The 12,360-nt window shown below is 44.6% G+C and overlaps 1 protein-coding gene across 1 annotated transcript in view; it reads right to left on the reverse strand.

Annotated features, from left to right (window-relative positions):
- Positions 1 to 820: 820 nt before the first annotated feature.
- The window catches only part of LOC141073070 (uncharacterized), a 76,788-nt gene continuing 65,248 nt past the window's right edge, over positions 821 to 12,360 (reverse strand). The window contains exons 7-11 of the mRNA XM_073560398.1: positions 9,308 to 9,405; positions 9,160 to 9,229; positions 8,968 to 9,065; positions 8,731 to 8,845; positions 821 to 5,829 (exon numbers count right to left, since the gene is read on the reverse strand). Coding sequence (XP_073416499.1) covers positions 4,367 to 5,829; positions 8,731 to 8,845; positions 8,968 to 9,065; positions 9,160 to 9,229; positions 9,308 to 9,405 — 1,844 coding nt within the window. The 3' untranslated portion in view covers positions 821 to 4,366. The remainder of the gene's footprint in view (positions 5,830 to 8,730; positions 8,846 to 8,967; positions 9,066 to 9,159; positions 9,230 to 9,307; positions 9,406 to 12,360) is intronic.

The raw sequence follows: 12,360 nt of genomic DNA on the forward strand, positions 1-12,360 counted from the left end.
AGAGGCCTCGCCAGGGCAGAAGGGGCGGGAAAGATCCTTGTCCCCCTCCACCTCCTCTACTCAGTCCTCAAAATCCTCCTTGGACAGCGATATAGGCGGCCGTCCATGTTTCCCAACAGAGAATGTGGAAAAGCTGGTCAAAGCTATTAGGGCTACAATGGGCCTTAAGGAGGAAAAGACTCCACATCCTCCAATGATTTAGATGTTTGGAGGATTGGAGGAAAGGAAAAAACACACCTTTCCTGTAAATGATAAAATAAAGGCCCTAATTGACAGGGAATGGAAAAAACCTGAGAGGTCAGGGGGCTTTGCCTTCTACATCAAAAAGAAGGTACCCTTTTGAACAAAAGGATTCAGAGACCTGGGCAAAAGTCCCAAAAATTGATGGGGCTGTAGCCAAATCCTCAAAAAAGGTATCTCTACCATTAGAGGACTCGGGCATGTTGAAAGACCCGCTTGATAAAAAAGCAGATGGTTTCCTAAAACATATCTGGGAAGCTTTGGCAGGTGGATTAAAGCCAGCGATAGCTGGTACCTGTACCACTCGTGCCCTCATGGTCTGGCTACAACAAATAGAAAACCAGATCAGGGATAGAGTTCCTAGGGACGAAATTGTCTAATCTGACACTGGTACACGGAGCAGCGGCTTTCCTAGCGGATTCCTCTGCAGATTCCGCAAGATTGACAGCTAGAGCAGCAAGCCTGTCAAATGCAGCAAGACGAGCCCTGTGGCTTAAAGGGTGTCCCGGAGATTTACCATTAAAACATAGGTTATGTTCCATTCCATGCGATGGCCAATTCCTCTTCGGAAAAAAACTAGAAGAGATTTTGGAACATGCGGGGGGATAGGAAGAAAAGCTTTCCCCGATTTCCGGGAGAACCTAAAAAGCAGCCCTTTCGGAGGAGATTTAACAGGGGTCGTCCCCCGGGAGATAGAAAAAGCTGGGACTTTAAAGAAAGAAGAGGATTGGGCTATATGTTTAAAGGGCACTCCACTTCCTCCAAAAAATCTCCCCAATGACATCGGGCCGGAGGTAGGGGGAAGGCTGTCTCTCTTCCTTTCCGCCTGGGCGAATATCTCCCCCAGTACATGGGTCCTAAACATAATAAAGGACGGTTTAAAAATAAAATTCATCCGTCCGCCCAGGCATACCTTCATAATGACACCCAGAAGGAAAGCCCAAGAGCAACAGATGGCCCTGGAGACGGAAGTCTTGGGACTAGTGAAAAAACAGGTCCTACTGGAAGTCCCAGTGCAAGAAGAAGGAAGGGGGTTCTACTCCCCCCTCTTAATACAAAAACCAGACAGCTCTTGGAGAACTATTGTCAACCTGAGGAGACTCAGTGGGTAGACAATTGCTCCTTCAAAATGGAGTCAATCAACACGGCCACAAAGATCCTGTTCCAGCATTGCCTCATGGCAGTGATAGACTTAAAAGATGCCTACTATCACATCCCAATTCATCGGGAGTATCAAAGATATTTGAAAGTAGCGCTCTATGTCCAGGGGCAGGTGAAACACTACCAATACGCAGCCCTTCCGTTTGGCCTGTCTACAGCCCCCAGAGTATTCACCAAAGTGATGACCGAAGTAATGTCTTTTCTTCGTTCCAGGGACATAGTGATCGTCCCATACCTAGACGACTTTCTTGTAATAGGGAGGTCGGAGTCCCACTGCGCACATCAAGTGAAGTGATAGCAATTCTAGTAGTACTAGGATGGATAGTAAACATCCCCAAGTCAAGGATAACCCCAGTAAAAGAGCAATCCTTCCTAGGGTTGATATTGGACTCCGAGCGACAACGCTGCCTCCTGCCAGAGAACAAAGTGACCAAAGATAAGAGGCCTAGCTCGCACAGCAATACAAAGACCAAATATGACACTGAGGAACCCAATGTCCCTTTTAGGTTCGTTGACATCATGCATACCTGCAGTAGCATGGGCGCAGTACCACTTAAGGCAACTACAGTGGGAAGTTCTGTCAGCACAGAAACAATTAAAAGGGCATTTAGAAGGCAAACTATGTCTCTCAGTGGCTGCAAGAGATTCCCTGCTCTGGTGGACTGTAGAAAAGAATCTAACAGCCGGTGTCCCGTGGCAAAAACCAGTCGAGGACATCATTACAACAGACGCGAGTGCCACAGGATGGGGAGCACATCTGAGATCCCACTCAATACAGGGGACCTGGTCCTCGCTAGAAAAGGATCACGGTTCAAATGTAAAAGAACTATGGGCAGTGGAAAAAGCCGTGAAACATTTCCTTCCTTTACTTCGGGGCTGCCACACCCGAGTCATGACGGACAATCAGGCAGTAGTAGCCTACATCAATCACCAGGGGGAACGAGATCTCGGGGCCTCATGCAAATATCGGATCTACTCTTCCAGCTAGCAGAACAACATCTGTTATCCATCACAGTACTGCACATAAATAGGATAGAAAATATACAGGCAGACTTCCTGACTCGCAGGCACATAAGACAAGGGGAATGGTCCCTAAACCCCCAAGTCTTCCAACAAATAGTTCAAGCCTGGGGCAAACCAGAAATAGACCTGTTCGCTACCGCACACAACCGGAAGGTCAGGAAGTTCTGCTCACTAAATCCAAGGGAAAACCCCTTCGCAGTAGATGCCCTACAAATACCCTGGAAGTTCATCCTGGCCTATGCATTTCCCCTGATAACAATGATCCCAGTAGTGGTCAGGAAAATCAGGGAGGATCGAGCGAGAATAATTCTTATAGCTCAGTTTTGGCCGAGGAGACCTTGGTTCTCCCTTCTGAGACTCATGTCGGTGACAGATCCATGGATATTACGGGAGATTCCAGACATGCTTTCCCAGGGACCAGTGGTCCACTCTCAGGTGAAGGGCTTCCATTTAGCAGCCAGGAATTTGAGAGGGCGCTACTGAGTCGCCAGGGATTCTCTCCAGGGTTAGTCTCCACCCTGTTGAAAAGTAGGAAACCTATAACATCCCAAATCTACGGTAGAACGTGGAAAAAGTTCCTAGACTTCCTGGGGGAACCCTTGGGGGATGTAGCACCAGTGGGACCTATCCTAGAATTCTTACAGTCGGGGCTGCAACTGGGGTTAGCCACTAACACACTCAAAGTCCAAGTCTCAGCTTTGGGGGCCCTATATAACTGCAACCTCGCAGCCAATAGGTGGGTGTCCCGATTCATAAAGTCCTGTGGCAGGTCAAGGCCGGTCATTATCCCAAAGATACCACCCTGGGACCTCAACCTAGTCTTAGAGGCCTTAACCAAAGATCCCTTTGAACCACTACTAGAGCTGTCACCAAAGCTACTTACACTTAAAACTGTCTTACTGGTAGCCTTAACATCAGCCCGAAGAGTGAGTGACCTACAAGCTCTATCTATATGTCCTCCATATACACAGATCTTGGATGACCGAGTGGTTCTAAGACCAGACCCGGCCTATCTCCCCAAGGTAGTCCAAAAGTTTCATAGGACTCAGGAGATCTCCTTGCCATCTTTCTGTAACAATCCTAGAAACCCTGGGGAGCAAAAGTTCCATACATTAGATGTAAGAAGAGCCATAGCACAGTATAGATCAGTAACTAGTCAGTGGAGGAAAGATCAGTCCCTTTTTGTAGCCTTTCAGGGTAGTAGAAAAGGGCATGGGGTAGCTAAGAGTACCATTGCCAGATGGATCAGGGAGGCCATTATGTTATCCTAGTCCGCAAGTGGCGCTCCGGTTCCAGAAGGCATCAAGGCTCACTCCACCAGAGCCGTGGCTACCTCCTGGGCAGAGAAGGCTGAGGTATCGATTGAGCAGATTTGTAAAGCCGCTACTTGGTCCTCACCTTCAACCTTTTTTAAGCACTACCGACTTGATCTATCTTCCTCTACTGACCTAACCTTTGGTAGAAGGGTGCTTCAAGCGGTGGTCCCTCCCTAAGGTGTCTTATTCTACAAAGGTCTCATGTGTGCCGTCATGGGAGACGGGAAAACACCAAGGTTACTTACCGGTAGCCGGTTTTCCCGGAGTCCATGACGGCACCTGTATATTCCCCCCTGTGCACTATAGTTTGGGTGCTTTTTTTAGTTAGATATAATGTGGTGATAGTTTTACCATGTGTACTAGCCCGGGGGGCCTCAAATGCTCTGTAAACCAACTGAAGCGAGAGAGAGGTACCGCCCCTTTTATCTTCAGTAGGGTTCCTGTCCTGACTGGGCGGATCCCCTCTCTCTCATGTGTGCCGTCATGGGCTCCGGAAAAACCGGCTACCGGTAAGTAACCTTGGTGTTTCCTGATTATAAACATGAAAATGGGTTTTCCCCTTTCTCAGTTCTTTTTCTGTTTAACAAGACTTAAATTAGCTCTAAAAATCTCCCACATTTTGAACATCAATATGGCTTCTCTCCTGTATGAATTCTCTGATGTCTAATAAGATTGCTTTTATTTGTGAAGGCCTTCACACATTCCAAACATGAATATGGCTTCTCTCCTGTATGAATTCTCTGATGTCTAATAAGATCGCTTTTATTTGTGAAGGCCTTCACACATTCCAAACATGAAAATGGTTTCTCTCCTGTATGAATTCTATGATGTTCAGTAAGTTGCCTTTTCTCTGTAAAGCATTTTCCACATTCTGAACATGAATATGGCTTCTCTCCTGTATGAATTCTCTGATGTTTAATAAGATCGCTTTTCTTTGTGAAGGCCATTACACATTCCAAACATGAAAATGGTTTCTCTCCTGTATGAATTCTCTGATGTTCAGTATGTCGCCTTTTATCTGTAAAGCATTTTCCACATTCTGAACATGAATATGGCTTCTCTCCTGTATGAATTCTCTGATGTTTCATAAGATTGCTTTGATCTGTGAAGGACTTTACACATTCCAAACATGAATATGGCTTCTCTCCTGTATGAATTCTCTGATGTTTAATAAGATCGCTTTTCTTTGTGAAGGCCTTCACACATTCCAAACATGAAAACGGTTTCTCTCCTGTATGAATTCTCTGATGTTCAGTAAGATGCCTTTTATCTGTAAAGCATTTCCCACATTCTGAACATGAATACGGCTTCTCTCCTGTATGAATTCTCTGATGTGTAATAAGACTCCCTTTTCCTGAGAAGGCCTTTCCACATTCCGAACATGAAAATGGCTTTTCTCCTGTGTGAATTCTCTGATGTCTAACATATTTAGATTTAACTGTAAAGCATTTCCCACATTCTGAACATGAATATGGAGTCTCACGTATATGAATTCTCCGATGTGTAAAAAGATCGCTTTTATTTGTGAAGGCCTTCCTACATTCCGAACATGAAAATGGCTTCTCTCCTGTGTGAATTCTCTGATGTCTAATAAGAGCGCCTTTATTTGTGAAGGCCTTCCTACATTCCGAACATGAATACGGCTTCTCTCCTGTGTGAATTCTCTGATGTATAATAAGACTCCCTTTTACTGAGAAGGCCTTTCCACAGTCCGAACATGAAAATGGCTTTTCTCCTGTGTGAATTCTCTCATGTATTAGAAATTGTGATTTATGTGTAAACCATTTCCCACATTCTGAACAGCAGTATGTCTTTTCTCCTTTGTGCTTTTTTTGTGTTACAAAATCGGAACTTGTAGTAAGTTGCTTCTCACACTGAAATCTTGTATCCACTTTGTCACCTGGAATTGTGGTAACAATGTGAGATTGCTCAGGAGAGGGTTCCTCATGATTAGGAGGATTATAAGAAAGTGAAGTGCTGTGAAGTCCAGGAGGTCCATGAAGGGTAATGAGGTTTTCTCCATTAGACTGCTTCCTGATATCTTCTTTTTTACAATTTAGTGATAAACCGTTATTCTCACAAGGATTTCCTATAAGGATGAAGGATAGATTAGATGTGAATTATTCTAAAATACAGAAGGGATTTCTAAATTTACTTTATAAAACAAATAAAAAGCGCTCCTTGTGTGAATCAGCAGATAATATTGGGTTAAGGTGAGTGGCTACTACTCCCCTGGATTAGTTGTGCAGCTCCAGGCACAACCCTGGTGTTAACATGATTGATCCTCCATGGCTGCAGCGGTGCCGCCTGATCCTCCACCAAGAGGTCCAGATGGAAAGAACCAAGATAAAAATATAAGTAAAAAATGGGCTTCCGAAAGTGCTGCCAAGGATGTAGGGAGAGTTTTCTTATCTTATTAAAATGATTCTATTAAGCTACGTGTTACGGAGCCGGTCCAGCTCCTTCATCGGACTAATACAAGCTGAGTAATACAGGTCGTCATTCATACAACCCATAATGTCATCACAACCTTAGAGGTTGTCCACTACAATGTGTACTGGGCAAATCAATTTAAACATTGGAAATAAGGCTTTCTTCAAATACCTTGCATTTCCAAATGTGCCTGTGAGCGGCGCTATCACTGTACACTCATCTCCATTACGTGACCCCCGGCTGCCGCTGACTGATGTCCGGTGATGTCACAACTTCCGGAATTGGAAGCTGAAGCGGCATCACCGAGACAGGACCCAGTCTCCTGAGTGACTGTGCTGTGAACGGAGTTTCACCGCATATCACACCATTGCGATGCTCAGGGAGACTGGGTCCTCACCCTGACTGGGTCGGTGATTACAAAAGTGATTGTCTTTCCACTGTCTCTAACATCATGTCCTCCCTATATCTGAACACTGTCAAAAACTCCTTGTGTTTCCTCCCTCCACTAACCTACCCATGCACGATATTGCCATCTCCATGTGTCGTTCCACTATTACTCCCCAGCAACATGCCCGCTGTCTTGGGGTCATACTTGATTCCGAGCTTTCCTTTGTCCCTCACATCCGATCACTGGCTCACTCTTGTTATCTGCACCTCAAAAACATTTCTAGAATTCGACCTTTTCTTACTTTTGACTCTGCAAAAACTCTTACTGTTTCTCTTATTCATTCTCGTCTGGACTATTGTAACTCTCTACTAATCGGTCTCCCTCTTACCAAACTCTCCCCTCAGGACTATCCGTCCTGAATGCAGTAGTCAGGATCATATTCCTCCCTAAACGTTACACCGATGCCTCTACTCTGTGACACGCATTGCACTGGTTACCCATCTGCTACAGAGTTCAATATAAACTTATTACTGTCATTCACAAAGCGTTCCATGCTTCAGCAGCACCCTACATCTCCTCCCTCGTCTCATCTACCACCATACCCGTGCCCTCCATTCTGGTAATGACCAGATTACCATCCATAATGTAAGCTTGTGAGCAGGGCCCTCACTCCTCTTGGTATCTGTTGATTTATGAGATTATTGCTATGCTGTAATGTCTTTTATTGTCTGTACAAGTCCCCTCTGAAATGTAAAGTGCTGCGGAATATGTTGGCGCCACAGAAATAAAATTATCATTGTCTTGTTGTCTGCAGTGATGATGTCTCATTGAGAGCACTATAGCCAATAACGGAGATCAGCGGCTCTGCCAGAATAAATGGCATCAGCCGCTCAAAACCACTGAGCTCCCTTACAGGCGGCAGCGCTGTCAATGTGATATCAGCACTGCAGCCAATAGCAGACACTGATAGCAGCAGCGGAGACTCAGCACTGAACCAGGGGAGAGTGAGCACAGGATTGGTGTCTGTTACTGAGAGACAGTGGTTTTTCACAATAGGAAAACCCCTTTTAAGAGATTAATATGAAGTATTGTGTTTATAAGACATTTCCCACATAGTGAACATGAGTACGGCTTCTCTCCGGTGTGACTTCTTTCATGTACAACTATAGTTGATTTTTGTGACAAACATTTCCCACATTATATGCCTCACAGATCCATTTTTATTCATTTTTTTTCATCCTCACATCTCAGGAGTCATAATGCTATTATACACTAAGGGGCAATGGGGTTGGATGTTATATACTATGGGGCACAACAGGTCTGGCTGTTATGCACCGAGGGAAGGGCAACGGGGATGGATATTATACACAGAGGTGGTGTGTGTAGGGGGGGTGTGATAGGTCTGGTTGTTATACATCAGGGTGCGGCAACGGAGCCGGATGTTATACACTGGGGGGGTTGGCGGGGCTGGATGTTATACACTGTAGGTGGGGACGGGCATCGGGACAATAGATGTTATACACCGGGGGATACAATGAGGCCTGAAACAGAAACCAGAATGCAATGATTAATGATAGTGGCCAAATACTTTTCGCCCTATAGTGAATCTATCCAGACTACAAGATTTGCCTAAAAATAATTTGCTTACAGGGGATATAAGTGGATGGTAAAGGGCACCTGATCTGGGCAGTATCTTGTCTCCATGTTTATATGTTAATTGAACCAGGTCACCAGAAACCAACATGATTGTCAGATAACGACAACTCTAGATGTGGCCATCGCAGCTGTTCGTACATACAAGCTTGTAATCCCTTTTATGATAAAATGATAAGGCAATTCTCCACCTCGGAACAGAGGAGTGACTAAACATTTGTCATGTACTGTCACCTACCTGGCGTCTTCCGCTTGCCTCCGACTGAGACTAGTGTTCTGGTCCTTCTACATCCAAGATGGCCTCCATAGTGGCAGAGGAACGACAGACGTATGTCTGACCCACACCTCCATAGCATGGCACTTACTGACTTACCACAGGGCTCTTCATGCCACCGGGCGGCCGGCCTGGATGCAGAGAGACCAACATGCTGACCTCAGTGTAGGAGACAGTGGGAGGCATCATTATAACCACACACCAGTCATCATCATCATCACGCGCTCAATATTATTACTTACCTGTGGAAACATCTCCGGGAATCTCCTCCTTCCCGTCACTCACACACGGCTGATCCCACCTCGTCATCGCTTCTTCTGTCTCATCCTTCACTTTAATATTAATCAGATCTTCCCCCTGATATATCAGATGTAACAATCAGCACAATACAAGAAACCACCAAAATCTATTACATCTATGACATTGATCAGAAATGTCCCCCCATATACAGATCCAGATAAGGGCCCAGCTTCATCTACCTGATGTTCCTCAAGGACATTGTGATTCTCCTCTGGACAGTCCTGGGGACACAGAGGACGGGGACATCTCTCTGGTGGATTTCTCCTCCTGGATCCATCTGTAAAAAAAACACACAGTGATGAAATAAATTGTGTCATGAGAAGATAGAGTAGTAGGTGAACAGAGAACAGCCATGAGTCTCCCCTGCTCACCGGCCCATATTGCGATCGCCTCTTGTGCTCCATGTATAACCTCAACCTTAATATTAATCAGATCTTCACCCTAAAAAGTAAAATGTAAGATGAGCTCAGGTCCCATCACTTCATGGTCAGATGTTGTGGGGGCTTCAGTGTCATCTACCTGATGATCCTCCGGGATGTTGTGATTCTCCTCTGGACAGTCCTGGGGATACAGAGGACGGGGACATCTCTCTGGCGGATTTCTCCTCCTGGATCCATCTGTGGAGACACAAAGACTGAATACATGACCTGCCGTGTATCTGTCTATATACAGTGGATACGGAAAGTATTCAGACCCCTTTTAAATTTTTCACTCTTTGTTTCATTGCAGCCATTTGGTAAAATCAAAAAAGTTCATTTTTTTTCTCATTAATGTACACTCTGCACCCCATCTTGACTGAAAAAAAACAGAAATATAGGAATATTTGCAAATTTATTAAAAAAAGAAAAAAATGAAATATCACATGGCCATAAGTATTCAGACCCTTTGCTCAAAGACTCGTATTTAAGTCACATGCTGTCCATTTCCTTGTGATCCTCCTTGAGATGGTTCTACTTCTTCATTGGAGTCCAGCTGTGTTTAATTAAACTGACAGGATTTGATTTGTAAAGGCGCACACCTGTCTATATAAGACCTCACAGTGCATGTCAGACCAAATGAGAAGGATGAGGTCAAAGGAACTGGCCAAGGAGCTCAGAGACAAAATTGTGACAAGGCACAGATCTGGCCAAGGTTACAAAAGAATTTCTGCAGTACTGAAGGTTCCTAAGAGCACAGTGGCCTCCATAATCCTTAAAAGAAGTTTGGGACCACCAGAAGTCTTCCTAGACCTGGCCGTCCAGCCAAACTGAGCAATCGTTGGAGAAGAGCCTTGGTGACAGAGGTAAAGAAGAACCCCAAGATCACGGTGGCTGAGCTCCACAGATGCAGTAGGGAGATGGATGCCGTGGATGATGGCACCACCGTGTCTTTTGAGTGCATTAGCTGCCTTGAGTTCCCTGGTTCTGTGTTAGCTTCACACAGTTCTGGGTTGCACAGAGACACCTGCCCTGCAGCTTGCAAACTCCAAACTGACACACCCAAGGCAAAAATTGCCAGAGTTAAATGGAATCGTAGCCATAGAGCCACTTCCAAAAGCCGGGCTGGAGAGAGGGATTCGCCCCACTACCAAACCTGCAAATCCCTCTAAAAATAAAAGCCCTTAACGGGTTTTCCTAAAAACCTGACGGACCAAATACACTCTTTTACTTTGTCTTGTGACTCACAGGCGTCCTGCTGTGAACACAAGGCACTCCAGCGGGTTTAATAAGACTCCGTCCGCATCCTGAGAAACACCTATTGACTCTCGAATATGATCCCCCTCATTGCCTCACATATCCCCCCTCTGTTCAAACTTGTGGGGTTGAACACACTTGTTACCATACAGGGTGCCTGGGACAGGGCATCTGCATTCCCTTGGGCCTTCCCTGCACGATGTTCTACGGTGAAATAGAAATTTTGCAGAGACAGGAACCATTTGGTGACCCGAGCATTCCTCTCCTTGGCATTTAACATCCAGACCAAGGGTGAATGATTTGTCACCAAGTGAAATGGTCGACCGAGCAAATAATAGCGTAGGGACTCCAAGGCCCACTTAATAGCCAGGTACTCCTTCACCACTACGCTATAACTTTTCTCAGCCGGGGTGAATTTCCTACATACGTAGGTGACCGGATGTTCCTCACCGTTCATCTCCTGCGACCGGACTGCTCCTAGACCAACGTTAGAGGCGTCCGTCTTCACGACGAAGTCATTCTTGAAGTTGGGGCTGATGAAAACGGGCTGTCTGCACAGCGTCACCATCATAGACTGGTAGGCATCTTCCGCTTGATGATTCCACAGCACCATTACCGATTTCTTTCCCTTTAGGAGATTGGTTAGGGGTGCCAAAAGGTATATATGAATAGGGACAACAAATACAAGATAAAAGACGCAAAACATTCAGAGTATAGAAAAAAGGGGTACATCCGTTGCACAAAAAGAAGGTTCTAATTGGTACAAAGTAATGACGTAGACATTATGGAGGCCAAATAGGATATATATTAATTATAAATATAAGGGGCAAAACAATGCTTCCCAAAGTAATAAATATCACAAATTTACAGGCCTAAATAGAAGGGGAAATATATAAATCTCTCATAAACTAGAAAAAAAAATGAAAAAAAATATATGCTAAGGGACACACATCCCCTGGACAATGCCAAGTGTGAAACGAGCATTGGGGTGCCTGCCGCCTTCATGTATAGACACTAATCTTTATTACCACATGTCATGAATTGAAACAATTGTTTTTTTTATTTCCTTTACTAGTGCTTTATTTTGCATAATCACTTTACAAGGGATTAACCCTTTGATTAATTCAATACCAGTTCCTTTTGGGATTTATTCTCTGTACATGCACCTATGAGAGATATATATTTCCCCTTCTATTTAGGCCTGTAAATGTGTCATATTTATTACTTTGGGAAGCATTGTTTTGCCCCTTATATTTATAATTAATATATATCCTTCTACTTGGCCTCCATAATGTCTATGTCATTACTGTGTACCAGTTAGAACCTTCTTTTTGTGCAATGGATGTACCCCTTTTTTCTATACTCTGAATGTTTTGCGGCTTTTATCTTGTATTTGTTGTCCCTATTCATATATACCTTTTTGCACTATTGCATTATACTGATTGAAATAAATTTTTGAACAATTTCATGGTAAAAAGCTTCCACATTTTGTCGGTTCTTATGCTATTATTGGAATTACAAATTTGTAGGCAAATCATATCTGATTGATTGGTTAGGGCTGTTGTTCTCCCAGAGAAATTAGGTATAAACCTCCGGTAATACCGAACGATGCCGAGAAATGCTCTCACCTGCTTGGCGGTAACAGGAAGGGGCCAGTTCTGTATGGCCTCAATTTTATTTGGGGTTTGATAACCCCATGGCCAATCACGTATCCTAAGTACTGGACTTCCTCGAGCCCTACTGCACATTTCTTGGGACTCGCCGTCAAGCATGCGAATCTGAGCGAATTCACTACAGCTTGTACCAGGGACAAGTGGGTACGCCAGCCAGTACAATACTAAAGATGATGATGTAATCCAAGTATGCTGATGTACACTTCCAATGGGGTTCTAGCACTAT

Source organism: Dendrobates tinctorius, unplaced genomic scaffold (genome assembly GCF_039654945.1).
Source record: "Dendrobates tinctorius isolate UK_male_01 unplaced genomic scaffold, ASM3965494v1 ptg000296l, whole genome shotgun sequence".
NCBI classification, from domain to species: Eukaryota; Metazoa; Chordata; class Amphibia; order Anura; family Dendrobatidae; genus Dendrobates; species Dendrobates tinctorius.